This window comes from Numenius arquata, chromosome 2 (assembly GCF_964106895.1).
Source record: "Numenius arquata chromosome 2, bNumArq3.hap1.1, whole genome shotgun sequence".
Classification (NCBI taxonomy): Eukaryota; Metazoa; Chordata; class Aves; order Charadriiformes; family Scolopacidae; genus Numenius; species Numenius arquata.
This window is the reverse complement of record NC_133577.1, coordinates 11,301,648-11,317,533: the sequence shown is the minus strand read 5'-3', so window position 1 is coordinate 11,317,533 and position 15,886 is coordinate 11,301,648. Positions and strand designations below refer to the sequence as shown.

Here is a 15,886-nt window from a genome sequence, read left to right as displayed (position 1 = left end):
CAGGTTTCAAGTAAAAAGAATGATTAAAAAAATTCCCCAAGACTTGCTATTTGAAGCATGTTCAATAAATTAAAAAAATGAGAGGTAGTAAAACAAAGGAAAAAAAATAAGCCCCAGAAAATAAACTAAGACCTGCATCCCACCGGTTACTGTACAGCAGCAGACCCTCCTGGGCAGCAGCGGCTCCAGGCGGGAGCCGGCACCGGAGGCTGCCTGCACGGGGTAACTGGGTGGTTGGAGCCAAGTGTGTCGGGGCAAGATTCCGCTCAAGGACACAACTGCCAGACCTTCCCGTCCCAGCGAAAGCAACGGGCTTGTGCCGTGTTTAGTCCTGTGGAAGTGAGAAGAACCTTGCCTCTTAAGTCTTAGTATAAGACCAGAGTTGTCAGTATTAAATATATATATATAGATACATACATATATATATATTTAACGAGTATTCAAAGCCATTTCTTGGTATATCTTTAGCGGTTTGTGAGGGATGCTAATGCTCATTTTGCTTGTATATGGTAGGTATGAAGATGGGGTTTTTTAAGTTCCGAGTCACTGTCTCTTTAAACATCAAAATGCATCCTAAAATTGGACATTTTTTGATAAAAAGGCCAAGCAAACACCTATTAAAAACACCATGGCAGCCAAGTGATGGGAGTACTGGGCTGCCTTAGCTCTGATTGAGGGCTCAGTACAGGATTCTTTACCCAGGAAAGACACCTGTTGTGTTTCCGTAGGCATTTTGCTTGGGTAAGGACTGTAGGTTTAGGAGCCCTTGAAGTTTGGTTTAATATTACTCTCCAAACCCCTTGTTTTCAAGGAGTTACTTGAAATCAATGAGGCTAGAAGCTAAGATCATACTTCTTTAACCTGCCACCTCGTAAAACATTACTTTGTTTAAAAACATTTTTGACCGGATTTAGCTTTCAAAAAAAAAAAAAAAAAAAAAAAAATCTTACAGGACAGATGCAATTCATCAAAATGTTCTAAAATGCTCTAAAATGCTACATGTAGGCAATCTTTTATTAAATTTCTTTATTAAAAAAACTAAATTATCAAGCTTTTCATTTTTTTTGTTTTTGTTTTTGTTTTTCTTTTTTTGCTGAAGTACATAACATTATACAACAGTGTTAGAACTGGATAGCCAGTCTTTAATAAATCAATTACAGTATCTGACATCTGAAATGTACATTGAAAATCTTTGTTCTTTTAACAATTAAACAATATCAGCGCATAGATTGTGTCACCCAGATACGGATCCCTTTAAGTGGTTTGTGCTTTTTTTTTTCTTCCCTTTTTTTTTTTTTTTTTTTTCTTTTATGACATTGCAAACTCTGTAATGAAAATGCCACAGTTTTGGCAGTGAACAACCAGAGGAATCCTCTGCTTGATTTATTTTAAATAAACAGTGATAAATAGCTCTTTTTTTTTTTTTTTTCTGTACAGAAATATTGGCTTCAAAAAGTCAGTGTATTGTACTCAGTAGAGCATGTTGAGTAATGCTACACCTTAAAAATTGGCTTTTTTCAGTTAGTGATGTTAAAAAATGCAAGCCTCTTTCTGGTTTGCTGCAATTGTTCCTATGTACCATAAGACTGTATTGCACAAAAAAAGTTCTTAAATACAGATATAATTTATGTTATTGGATTAAATATTGCAACAACTAAGTGGTAAGTGAAGCAGTTTTACCTTGCACATGCAGTGTGAGGATACACAAGGAGACTGTTCATAAAACTACAAATACATCATTGCAATCTTGACTGCAGGAGGGTGAAAGGAGTGTGAAACAAATGTATTTTGGCAAATCCATTGTTCCCCTCCCATGCCATCTCGAGCAAGGAGGACCTTGGTAAAAATGTAGACAGAGACCATAATATGTATTTGTTTTCTTCACAGTAGCCTGAGTAGTGCTAAACTGTAGTTCTCCAGGAACCCAGCTCCAGATGTTATTAAACTACTTTTCTTCCATCCCACCCACCCCCAAAAAATCAAGTTATTTTGTTTGAAAATTAAAACTAAGTTTCAGAAGTAGAGCCTGTAATACTTTCAACAAGAGACTTATAAATCTGAGAGTTCAAAAACCTTGGAAAAGAGTCTCTGTGCATTAGGGTGTATATCTGGAGTTGGGCATCTTCATACATGTGAGGGCTGGGGTCCAACAAGTTTCTGTTGATCACTTCTCTCACCCGGGAATCAAGACTAACCTGAAGAAGATCAGAACAGACTAATATTAAACAGTAACATTGGAAAGGCTGTTATGTGTAACTTTATTTCACGGGGCTCCACAGAACATGCCGAGTTTCTCAGTTTATTCAAGTAAGGCTCTGTGCTACTTTCAGAGCCACCGCACAATTACAGACCAAGACCATCGATTCTATTTCAGTTTTCACTTGGTCTTTGCATCCATCTTAAGATCTGTACGATGAAGTGCAGCTGTATAGCAGAACAAATGCAATGCAACTAAATAAAACTCTGCAGTAACCTGGATTTCCCAAAATATGTTATTTTACCTTAAAACCATTTTTTTTACTTATTTAACATTATTTTTCTCAAAGTAACATTGAATTACTCTCATTCAGAGATCTGAAATGGTTGTTTTCTAACTATTTGTGGTATAATCTTTAGAAGCTTTCTGTTCAGCACTCTCATCTGGCTGCCCGACAAATTTTTTCCCAATTTTTTTCAGACACTACACTTGTTACTCACAAATGACCCAGAGTTTTTTGTAATTTTTATCATGTTAATCTCCCCGTTAATATTAACTATTTCAGATTTGTTCTTTTTTTTTTCAAGACCCTCTAACACCTGGTGATTTTCAGGATATCATTGTCCGTATTGAAGTTGTTAGCAAGTTTCAATTTTAGCTTCTCATTTACTTTCTGTGCCTAGGCAGAAAAGGGCATGTTATGCTTGGCATGAAAGCACAGATGATTTTAGAATATTATTTAGAAGTTTGAGTGAATGTACAGCTTATCCATAAAATACTCTAAAAACAGTAAAATTAATGCCTTCTGGATTAAACAAAATGGCAGAAGCAGGGAAAGCCACTGGGGCCAGCAGAGGTTTACTCAGCTAAGAAGAAAAAGGCTAAAACATTGAATAGGGAAATACTAAGTATAGATCGGTTAAGCTGCTGTGATTTACACCAGGTTACAGTCTGACTCCACAACTCTGCAACCATATAAATAGATATTTGTATTGCCTGAAGGATTGAGTTCAACCCTGGGAAGCTCCAGGTACTGAGGTAGCTTGGTATGTGAAGGATGCTAACGGACATGAAAACTCAGAACGTGTGCACGTGTGTGAGGTTGTGGCTTGCGTATTTGTGTATGTGGTGAACCAAAGTCTTTGAAATACAGTGGGAAGGGATGGGGTGGGGTGGGATGGTAGTGAGGAGTAAATATCCCTTACGGATGGGCAGGGGTGCTGCATCAGCTGCCATGAACAGCCTCCCCACTTTCCCATCCTGGTGCTTCCCCTCCCTCACCTTGGCCAGGCTGTCTGGACATCCCCACAGCAAGCTGAGTTAAGGAATCAATCCATCTGAAAGTGGCTGTTTTTCAACCCAGGCATTTTTCTGATTGAATTCATTGTCTAATTAATGTATCTGTGCAAGCAGACCAGACTGCAGAGCAGGAGTGAACAGATCAGTGGGGCTGCTTGGCCAGTGACTACCTGCTTTTAGACACAACAACGTGCAGGGGTGTGTGTTATGGTAGTTTTGAGACGCAGCGTTGCAGTCAAGCGTCTTTGGAATTTATTTGAATAGATTTCAGTCCTAGGCAATTGCACTTCTATAGCACAGAAATGGCACACTAAGGTTTAAGCAGTTCTCCCCCTGACACACATGCACGTATGTTAGGAAGAACAGTTTGTGCAGCTAGCTAATTGGTTCTTCATTATCAAATTATAATAGCTGGGATAAAAAGCTCAAATTTGGCAGGGTGGTGGGGTTTTGTGCCATTGAAAATAGTAAAAGTTAATTGCACTTACAGAATGACAAAAATATGGAACTATTAATTTACACTGTAGTTTTTCAGTGACTCATTGAAGCCAGATGGCAAAACTAGTTGGAATATGCTGAAGGTATTTCCTTGCTAAACAGATTAATATAAGGTATCTGTTCAGAACACTAAGACCTTCTGCCTCAATAACTTTATCACTGAACAAATAATGCTAAATATTTCGGCTCTTATGCCGAAAGATAACATCTGGAATGGGATGCCTGGATGAACAAAGACTTTTCAGCTTCCATGCTGATCTAAAGCATTGCAGACAGTTTTTGTTTGCCTCATAAGATTTCCAGTAGGGGCAGGAGCAACTGGATTGATGACCTCCACACATGTCCAGTGCATCAAGTTTCTGAGTAGTTTGTTAAACCCTAAGTCAAACAATGCTTAGTTTAGTATTTGAATTTTAACTGCTGGTTGATCTTAGCTTAAAAAGACAAAAGAGCATTCAGCATATATATATGTACTAGAGATATTGTATTGTGTTATAAGGAAAACTCATTATTAGCTTGTGGTTCTGGCAGTTATCTCACTCCAAAGCAGAAGCATACACTATGGCACAAGAGAAGATAATGGAGCTATAAATTGCTGTTGGCTTCATTCATATGAATGAAGTTGCAAATTATTACTGAATGCAGCGCAGAAGTAAAATGTAGGAAGCAAGGTCCACAGTGAACAGAAATTAGCATAATGCTAGTGAGTACAAAGTCAGATGCAATGCACAGAGACAAGGCAAAGGAGCTAAAGGTACGTGATGTGGCCTAAGAAAGACTCTTCTATAGTGCTTATATATACATATATATCTTTATTGCAAAATATGGTTTGATAGAGAATGCTTTTTCTTTACTCCAGGTGAAGAACATTTCACAATTTGTCTATTTCAATTTAAGGGTTGAAGAAAATCTTATATAATTTCCTAGATATCATCATTAGAGAAAATATGTGGTCTCCATTCCTGGACTCTCACATAGGAATAACTAGTGCAAATTTGGATTTTCTCCCAGACAGCTGTTGCAGCTGATAAATCTATAATGATTCTGATTTAAATTCCCTAATTTTGGTGCCTTTTCTCCAGAAAACCATTTGCATTACTTACTTCCTCTCTCTGGCAGGCATAGCATTACCTATTTCTCAGACTTCTCTTCCCGGAGTTTCTTGAGTCTTATAGTGAGCTTTGAGGTGTTGTGGCCAGTGATGCTAAATGGCCCTGTGTCTCTACTTTTTCTGTCCTTTCCTTTCCTGATTTAATGTCCAATCTAAGATTTTCGTCTGACAGATCAGACAGACTTTCAGACCCCCATCTGGCAATCCAGGGTATAACATTTCTGCTCTGGAATAACAGAAGATGCAAATGTAACATTTACAGCTTTACCTCTTTTGGTGATAGTATAGAAATGTAATCTTCATATATAAGTCTTGCTTTTTCTTCAATAACTTTCTTATTCTGTTCCTTCTTTAGATCTTCACATGCAAGCCAGAAAAGCAGGTTCTCCTCACTATACTCTGTTCGAAGAAACTCTCTGAAAAGGTTCCTCCCAGCTGGTGTTTTCATCATCTTGTCAAAATTCTGAGCCCAAGACAAAATTTCATCTGCAGTAGGGTTTTGGCTGCAAAAGCAAAATATCATTACAAATATGCTTCTATTTTTGTAACACTGTTTTCATACATTTGTCCAAAAATTCTCCTTTCAACTGCACTTTAGTCCAGAGTGAAAACTGGAAGCCAGAAGGCTTCAGCAGTGACAGGGGAATTTTGTTCACTCTTCACTTGTTCATTCATTATCTGAATAGCCCACTAAACGTGTTTAATGTTATGAGACATGCACTTGGCTTCCTACAAGTTTTCTGCTAGTGTTGTTAGCCATCAGACTCAAAGACAAAATCCCACAACACCACCGAATTCCTGCCTCTGCAGTTAAAGGAGATGTGATTTCAGGAAGCTGGCAATGGACCCTCTTTCATGAGGGGTTTAGACGACACCTGATGTCCCTGCCTGCTTCTGATGCTGTTTGGCCAATCACTGGCTGCCACACGATTTGGTTCAGGAAGGACAAGAAAAACAAAAGGCTCTTGGCAGCCAAGAGCATACTAATGAGGCCCAACAAAATAGTGATTCAGAGAGCTTTTAAATTAGCATATTTCTCTGTGCTTGTACCTAAGGGTTGCTAAGCTTCCCTCTGTTTGGTGCTATTGACCTGAATGATGATCTATTGGCACAAGATGTGATGGATATTGCTGGCAAAACTGGAGAGAGAAGAAATAGGAAAAGTCCTTATTCCCATTTTCTGAAGGAAACTATTTATGACCTGTAACAGTAGACGCACTGGATAAGTGATCAGAAGACTAACTTCCATCACTAATGCATTAATGTACCAATGAATTGCTTGAGAAGGTAATACTCCAAGTTATTTAACAACAACTAAATATGTTTTCAAACTTAATTCTGAGAGCTCACCCTCCCCTTACTGATAGGATCCAACACAAGCTTCTGTGTAATCATGTTGCACAATAAGTGACATTTGTCATATGATTTCTCTCAAAGTCCATTTATCAACTCCTACTCTGCATGCAAGGCAGACTGGATGATGGGAAGCTATTTGTGATAGCTTTTCGGCAGTCCAAAAGATGTAATAAATGAGAAAGTGTTTAACATTTAAACTATCCAGCAAAATAATTGTAATCTGAACCAAAAAGTATAAACATACAGATTTGGAGGTGAAAACTCCTCTGGCTGAGTAGGGTGAAAAGAACCTGCTGAAGTGGATGGAGCTGACAAGCATCCTGTGCTCCCTCATTGTCTGTTGGGAATAGACAGAATTTTGTGGAAATTTCTGACATTGTCCTCTCATAAGTGGCCATGAGTAGCAATGAAGACAATGAGTTGTTTGGGTTGCTTTTGCTATCAATCATATCCTCTAGAGTTAAGTTTTTATTTGCTTTTTATGGCATTAGAGAATTCAAGGCCACTGATAGGTTAGCATTTTCCCCAACACAATAAACATGAGCCTAAGCTTTAGACGGAAATAGAAGCTCAGACTTTCAGTGCATGTTTGCCAGTTTTTCAAGGTATGTGTTTCCTTGGTTAATTCCAGTGAAACCATACTCCAAGATGTTTTATGAAAGGTAGCTATGTTAAAAATGTGAAGTTGAAAATGTGAAATTTCTTCTTGTCTGGATAAACAGAAGGAAGTGATCCCACAGGCAGCAGAGGCTTCTTACAGAGAGCCACAGATATATGGAACCATCCGTGCACCTCCCATTTCTCCCACAGTTCTTCCCCACAAATAAGAAACTGGAAGTCTGACTTATGAATGTCTCTGCTGGCATTTCATTGTCAGGAAAGATTTTGCTTCTTTTTGTATAGATTTTTTTGGACGAAAAGTAATTAAAAGGACATTCCTGAAGCATAAAATCCAAGGCAATTCTTGATATTGGTTATAGGCAAATTAAAAACATTTATTAGGCAGCAGTTTGACCAACTTACCATTCTTCTATGACTTGGATACTCTCCATTTTGGTCGTATGTGTTGGCCTTCCTGCATTGTCGCCTCTATCTTCATTCCTAACAGTGAGGCTGCAATGTAGTACAACACTTTATTTTGTCTAGAGAAAGTTAATTTAAAACAATGACTATAATAATGCAAACTTTTAAAAGATACAAACCTATGTAAAGTGTCATTTTTCACTCTTGCCCCTAAAATTTACACTCACAGTTCGGAAAGAAAAATTTGATGATGACATTGTCCCTTAATTTTGATGAGTGTTAATTAACAGTTGCTATTAGCATGTGTAATTTTTTACAAACTCACAGTTAATCCGCTGAAAGATGGGCATAAACTTAGAGATCAGATTTGGAGTGATTTCACTTGGGAAATTGAGAATATTGGTAACAATAAGGATAGGGGGAATAAGAATATCTGAATTGGACATTGATGGGGCTTTGATGCCCCATCAGTTGTGGATGGTTGTTCATTCTTTATGAATGTTCCCTTTTTTCTCTCCAGGATACAGTGGCGGTAGATGGCTCGGGTACAGAATTTAGGTCGTGGCAGCTCCTTATAATTTCCTTCTCTGACCCAAATTTGTTTTTCAGTCCAAAAAGTAAAACTTACTGGCCTCTCAACAGAAAGGCATCCATTACACTCACATTACCAGAAGCAAGGAAAAGAAAGACTTCCTTTAGGCAAGGATGGTTTTAGTGGTTTGGTTTTTTTCTTCTCTTTCAAGCTGGTAACTAGCATCATGTATTTTTCGGTAAATATCTTTTTAATTGGGTTTGCTTTAGTGGTAGCAACTTCCTCTGTGTGTGCTCTCTATGAATGTTCTGGAACATGATATTGCCACTGAAAACACAATTCCTGCTAACTACTGAAATAAAGCATGTTTTGAATGATGTAAGTATTCATATAGGAAACCTAGTTCCAATAATTAAGCTCAAGCAGTGGAACGTAGTAAGGGTATGGAGATTTCCCCTCATCAGGCATTCCCTACATGTCCCATTGAGAGAAAACAAGCAATGAAACAAACAAAAAAATTCCCCTCCCAATCCTAACAGAGCTCATATTTGGAATATTGAGTATTCACCATACAACAATGCTCTCAGTCATCCTAAGTGGCGGTATACAAAAATACGTTGGTAGCATAAAGCTTCTCCCTCCCCCACTAATCTGAATAACTTCTGCTCAGCTCTAGGAAGAAATCCCAGCTTTGAGACATTTTTAGCCCCTCTGCTTTTATGAGTTTCATCAACTCTTTTTCAAGCATTTGGCAAAGTTAATAGGTGATCCCAAATACTCTTCTGAAAAGTGGAAGTTTAAGCTCCCAGGTAAAGCAGAGCACATATTAAGACTTAAACATTACAAAGACGTACACTTTCAAAAAAAAGCTGTTTGATACTGGTTGCTCCTTCACTTACCTGCCAAGACCTTAGTTCAGGCCCTTGGTCCTGCTTCCCCTGTTACAGCGTAGGAATGCAGCTCCAGTGCTGCTAAGGTGTTAGGGTGTCATCAACTGCTGCAGGAGAAACAACACATCCTGAACTCTGGGGTTGGCAGGTAAAAAGTTTTTCCATCTCCTCTGACCTGTTGCTCGTCAGGAGCACCCAGGAAAGCCAATGGGAGTTCCGTATATAGGAGGAGAAAAAAAAGGGACCATCCATCCACTTTCTGTCTTGTAATCTTTAAGTCCACACATGTAACTGCTTAGGGTCACCTTGCATCTGGCTGGAGCACAAAGTTGGGGTGAGGGAGAAGCAGGGAAGGCACAAAGCTTCTCTCTCTCCCTCTCTCCTTTACAGTAGGTAGAACAGCATTTTTCTTCTCTGCTAGGTGCAGAGAAGTGAGTGTGCTTTGGTTCCATGGAAGAGTAACACCATGGAAGGAGGAAATACATTGTGTAGGTTCATAATGTAACAGGGCGTTCACTCGAGTCTGTCCAAAAGGGAACGAAGCCGCCCATTTTCTTTTATCCATCACATGAGCAGCAGCTAAGCTGTATTGAGATAATTTACTTGTTGGGCAGTGGGCTTATTCCAAAGTTTGGATTCAGAGTCTTACTGGAAGTAGCAGGTGACTCATCTGAGAGCCGTTAATCAACACTGCTAATTTAATTTGATGTCTGGGATCAAATACTGTTGTTTTGCTCATGCAAAATCTCTGCTAAACTTAGGAAAATCAGCATGGGCTGAAGAAGGTGGAATACAAATAGTGAGTGGTGAGTTAGAAAGGAAAGAAGGAAAACAGACAAGAAAGCCATGCTGACTTCTTTGCACTTTTTTACCAAAGGACTAAAGGATAGGCCCTATGCGTTTGGATTTTCTACGAGACAACATTTTGGTAAGGAGTTCAGATGGTGGGCCCAGAACGTAGAGTGCGGTTTTCTGGTATCTATACCAGAGTGACAATGCGAGGTACACGCTTGGCCCTAATTCCTTCGTCTCACCATTCGTAGCCTGGGTTCAATGGCTGAAGTTAGTCAGCATTGCAAAATAGGGAAGACTAAAGAAAGAAGTGTTACACTTGGTTGGAACACTTTCTCAAGTTTGGGTGTTGTATTTAAAGCTGTGCTAAATTTATAATACACCTTGGCCTAAATTCTGCATTATGTTTCCAGTGACAAACACTAGCACTACATTTCAACTTTTATTTATCTACATCTGTCAAGGCTGGAGTTCCATCGGATGCATTACTTTTGATATGTTTTTCCTGTGAAAGAAACCATCATTTTTATACAGAAGTACATTCAATTCGGACATGTTCTGTTTTCACTCAAGGAACTGGTTCATGTTTGCTTAGAAAAAAAAATTAAATATTTACAGATTTGTGGCTGCAAAGCTAATTTGAAAGCAGCCTTTAAATAACTCTGATCACAATAACAGATTGCTACCTTTTACCTCAAAATGACAACACTGCATTGCTATTTGCTATGTTGCTATCTTCAGTTGAAAATACCCTATCTGTTCACATTTCTCTGGGGAATTCAAGCAGTGCTCAGCGGCAAAGGCACCCTGCATACCTTGAGCTGGCGTTCTTGATACATTATTCCATCATGGAAGCTATCTGATTATGTCAGAAAAATTATGCTGTATAGTGTAAAACTAAACAGAGTAAAAGTAACAGGATAAAGATTAATGAAATGATCTTTCTTAGTTAAGGCTTTAAGAAGAGGAAATTGCTGATATGCCTTATCAAATAATGGTTAAATAAAAGGGAGGTGTTTTAGAGAGACATCTGATGTAAATTAGCATATATGGTGCCATTATTATTTATTAGTTGGAGTACATCCAGCAGATAGCTTTAAAATTTAGAGATGTAAATTACCCATGATAAAAGGACAACAAAACTACTGATGCCTTAAAAAAAGAGAGAAGAAAGGCAGAACTTAAGTGGAAAGCACAAGCACTGGTTTGTTTTCTGTTCCTATGGGAGGTTTGTTCTGCCCATTTTCACGCTGATTTTATTGCTCTGGAGAGTATGGTATAAAGTACTTCTGTAAGCCCAAGTGGCCTGACCTCGATGTCCCTTCAAATATATTTTGGGTTCCTGACTTCTACAAAAATAATCATTTCTTTAACTCCTGCAACAGTATTATTATGAGTGATTTCTCTTTGGAGTGAGTGCATTTCTGTTTTGCAACTTCACAAACTTCAGAAGTAAAAATGTTAATGACCAGAGACTACTTGAAGAAGTATACAAAATGAACAAATTACCACATATAAGGTTAAACTGGTCCGAGTTCCTAGCTCATGTGTTTTTGGAGGAACTAGTGGGATTCAGAAGACTAATCTTTATTTATTTAGCTAGTATTATTCAGCTGTTAATATTCATGTTCAGCAATTAAATAGTTGTTCTGTTGAGTAATTACTTTTCTACATCAGTATTGCAGGCCACTGGTGCATGCACAGTAAGGTAAAAAAGCCAAGCTAATTGGGTAAAATCATCAAGAGAGTTGGACTAATTTAAGAGCAAAAATCTCACTGATTTTTCCTCCAGGTGTTTCCAGCTGGTGGTTTTACTGTTTTTTTAAAAGTTGCTTAGTATCCCTACTGCTGCACTAACCTTCTACTGCCATTAAGAAACTGAAAATCATTTAGAGCTTGGACCTGATCTTTCAGTCTCTGTCTGTCCAGTACACAAATAGTCTTTAATTGCTTCTCAGGGTCAGATTCTGATGTACCAGTAGGCTAAATCTGGTGAATCAGTGAAATTACTGTTACCACTATGGCAAGAAAACTATGCCATTTTGAGAGGTGTTAAGATTAATATTCTACCCATGTGTGGCTAACACCAGTTATTATTTACTCAGGTATTTTCTCTGTTATGTGCATCATCGCAGTATTTTGCAATTATGTCTGACATTGAAGACAATGTGATGATTAAAGCCTCTTGCCTTAGTGATTTATTTTTTTTTTGTGCTGCCATGAAGATAAGGAGAAGAAATCAAACTGGGACATTGTGAACTAGTTGGTAGGCTGTTGGGTTGCCATTCAGGAGGTCTGTGCTTTGTTCCCAATTCTTGGCTGAAGTCTGTAGACACTAGGCCCTGCAGGGCAATGATTACATTTTAGGGTGAACCTGTGTATGTCACATAGTAGGGCTATGAGCCCTCGAGCCAATACTGTAACACAGAAACCTTCCTTATTCCAGCCCAAAGGCCACATAAAGTCAGTTGCACATACATAATCTAAAGGCAGAATTTGGTTTTCAGATTAAAATCACTATTCAGTTAAGATTCTCCGGATAACAGATGTTCTGACATGATTCTTTCACTGATCTACCCTTTGAAAGAGCGTATCTCACTGGCACCAGTCTTCACCCTATCCTACTCCTAGGAATTTTTATTATCACCAGATCAAGAGACAAAATATTTTTAGGTCATAGGTCCAAAAGCCAAGAAGGATTTTTTTGATGCTTGAGGCCAGCTTCCAGTGCAAGACAGCTACAGGCAAGACTGACGTAACTTAAATAATGGTGATTTAACAGATGTGGATTAAATGGAGGCTTTCTTAAATAAATACAACTCCCTCCCCACAAAAAAAGCACATGAGATCAAGGTTTTAATTATGATTGTAAAATCCCACTGGTAGATGATGTAAAATGGCCATTCACCTAACATGTTGACAAACACAGGTTGAATTTACCAAGTAGATTCAGTTAGGAAATATTTTTTTCAGGGTTGTTTGGAGGAGGAAAAGCCCTCCTTTAAACAAGAAGGTTAGTGAACTCATTCAGGATTTGAAACTCCCTTCCTGTGGGACTGCGGTGGGGAAGATTTCTTTCAAGCTGTTCTGCTGAAGCTATTCCACTTTGTAAAAATGATAGAATGCTCATTACGCAAGACAGTAACAGGAGACTCTGAACTTAATGGCAAATCATCATGTAATGAATACTTAAGCATTTTATGTAAAGTACAATATTTTATACAACTTTGAGGGGAGAGGCTGAAAACAAGAACATATGATTAGTGCATTTTCCTGGAGTGAAGGGAAGATGTTTTTGAAAACTCTGAGACAAAGATGGGCACCAACCCTAGATCTCTCACCTGCTGGGTAAATACCTTCAGTCTTCAACACAAAGTGGTTGTGCCCTGCCTGTCTCCAAGCTCTTTGATTCCTTTATGTGTCTGGCATAAAACACACTATATGAGCAGAAACTTATTTCTCCTTGTTTTAATTTGGATGCAGAAAAAGTGCACGCCAGTGTCTTCTCTCATTTGTGATTGTGGCTCAATCTGATTAGACTGTCTTCAATACAGTCAGTCATTGAAAAATCACTGTGTCTCCACTGCTGTGCTCACAAGTGACTCCTACATGCTGAGGCAGGCTCTGGAAGAAGTCAGAGATGGATGTGGTCCCCGTATGTGGCAATGAAATAGACAACTATACTGGCACTCTTTAATTTCTTTTATGAAACCAAAGAAAAAAGATTTTCTGTCACCTTGTTTTTCTGACAGCTGGAAGCTTTAAGCCCGACAGCAGTGAAAACTAGTCAGGGCTGTGTTTGTCTATGAACAGAGGAGCATGATGATTTTGTTATATTGTACAAAGCAATAATAATGAAAAATAACTGCCATATTATCATGATCCATTCAGAAAGAACAATACAGCTATGTTACTTTCAAAATCACTTAGACAGAGTCTAGTCAGTAATGCCGTATTCTATCTCCCTTTTAATGGCACAAAACCAGGCATCCAAGAGAATGAAATTTTACATGAACAATATTATCCTGTTCTTTTTCAGACAAGTAAAGGATGAAAAAATGCTGCTATCAAAGTTAGGGAAAGAGTTAACTTTTTGTTACAGTAAATGAACAACATCCAGAATAATTATTCTGAGAAAAACTAGAGCTAAAGTCATGATTTTTATGAAGAAGCGATGCCTTGCACTAGATATATTCATAGGCTCAGAGAAACTTGCATTATATCCTTCATGCCCCTGGCTCTATTAGAGAGAAAGGGGATGCATCAGCCATCAAAGCCATGCATTTTGGTCTCTTATCTCTGACCTCTGAGAATTTATCTCCTTGTAAGAATAGCTAGACAGACTAAAGCACTTAGGCTCTTCTAGTAATACCAGTATATGCAAAGCATAGAGGTACAGAGCAAACTTCAGCCAAATTACTGGCAGTAAATGAATTCTAGAGCAAAGGCATTGCGTGGAACCCTGGAGATCTGCAAGGCCAGCATAAGTGATGTGCAGTTCCTCCACAGAAAGATGTGAAACAGTAAAAATTGAAAATTTGGTATTTCCATATGTCTGCATTGGTTGTCTGTGAGGAACTTTGGAGGGGAACGGTGGTCAAGAGCCTCTGGAGTCATTTACTTAAATTGATCAGAACCTGGTCTTAACTCAGTCAGCAGAACATGATAATTTTTGTTCCAAAAAAGAAGCAGATTCAAAAAATGTGAAGGATTTTTTGAGAATTAGTGTCCATCCAAGTTCTTTAATGAGATAAGATTTACAGATCTTCACTGAATTCAGTAAAAAAATGTAGGATGTACAATTTTATACTGAGAACAGGTTAGAATTTTAGTGAAAAATAGCTATATCCTTCTCTGAGTTAAAAATGGATTGTCTTGTGCTTAAATCTAAATGATGGAGATCGTGTTTAGTAGACTGACACAGGAAAGCAGCCTGCTGGGGAAAAGCCAACAATTACCATAAGGCTATAATCAGCCTACTTGGCAGTGTCCACTGAAACTATAAACTCCTTTCAAAAAGTCCAGGTACCTGTGGTGCTAAGTTTCCTGAATGCCAGAGTTACATTTGCCTTAGGTGAAAAGATGGTGCAAGAGACATGTATAATCCAAATTGTTTTAAAAGAAAAAAAACAAACAAGCATAGACTCCAGCTTGAACTCAGCTGTTTTAGAGTGGAAAAAAAAAACAAACGTGTTTGCAAGGATAACTTATAATGAGATCTGATTCTGCAAGCCTTACCTCATGTAGGGAAAAAAAAACCCAAATAAATGTTTTGTGTTGTTTTGTTTTGTTTTTTAATAATGCGAGTATTTGTAAGGTTAGCATCCTGGAGATTTTATATTACAGCCAAAACTCCTCCAATATTTCAGAGCTTCAGATGGGGGAAGGATTGTGGAGTCACAAACCCCCCGGCTCGTTGTTCAGCTTATGCTGTGGTCTCATCATTTTGACCTGTAACCGTAAAAGCTGCAGTGATAACAGGCTCTTCAGGTTTTTTTCTCCTCATAGGTCACAAAACATACATTAAAAATAAAAGAAATGATAAAAACAGATGCTTTGTCTCTTCCAATGGCAAGAAAACATTCAATTTCTTCCTTTCCAATTTTCCTTGGTGGTATTTTTTCCTCTCGATTCGCTTTGCTATGCTGTCGTATGGTGTACTTCAGATTTTTTCCTTTTTTTCTCATCTCTTTGTTTGAAGAGGATACAGCTGAGAAACAGTCTGTAACAGACGGTTGGGCACTTGTGTGTGTCGTGAATGTGCTTTCAACTGAAAAGCTTAGTGTCTGCTCAGGATCCAGTAATAGTAAATGCAGGCAGACTTCTGGCTCCCATATGCACCTTTCTGCATACCATAAATCCTGTGGGCCAAGGGGGAGCTCAAGGTGGAAATTTTTTGGTCTGATTTTTGCTACCCAGGATGGGTGCAGAAGCCGTTTCACAGACCCTTCCACTGGGGTTTTACAGAGAATGCACCTGACTGGAACTGAGTTTGTGTTAGATTGTGAGATTTGACAGTTAAAGATAATTTACTTCTGAATTGGATTTTTCACAAAATAGTGTTTGTGGAAAGGTTTAAGATTAATGAAATTTCATAATTTGTTTTGATGGTTTTAAAAATAATTATCATTAATTTTTTAATTGAAATAATCGATTGTCTTGGTTTCATTCATTGTTAGTAACCATTA

General features: G+C 38.2%; 1 protein-coding gene across 2 annotated transcripts in view; it reads right to left on the bottom strand.

The window, feature by feature from the left end:
- Positions 1-2,006: 2,006 nt before the first annotated feature.
- RGS17 (regulator of G protein signaling 17) overlaps positions 2,007-15,886 on the bottom strand; it is a 31,832-nt gene continuing 17,952 nt past the window's right edge. Inside the window, exons 3-5 of one of the 2 annotated variants that reach the window (XM_074168189.1) lie at positions 7,485-7,574; positions 5,374-5,608; positions 2,007-2,195 (exon numbers count right to left, since the gene is read on the bottom strand). In XM_074168189.1, coding sequence (XP_074024290.1) covers positions 2,007-2,195; positions 5,374-5,608; positions 7,485-7,574 — 514 coding nt within the window. The remainder of the gene's footprint in view (positions 2,196-5,373; positions 5,609-7,484; positions 7,575-15,886) is intronic. The other variant, XM_074168188.1, reaches the window with a different exon arrangement.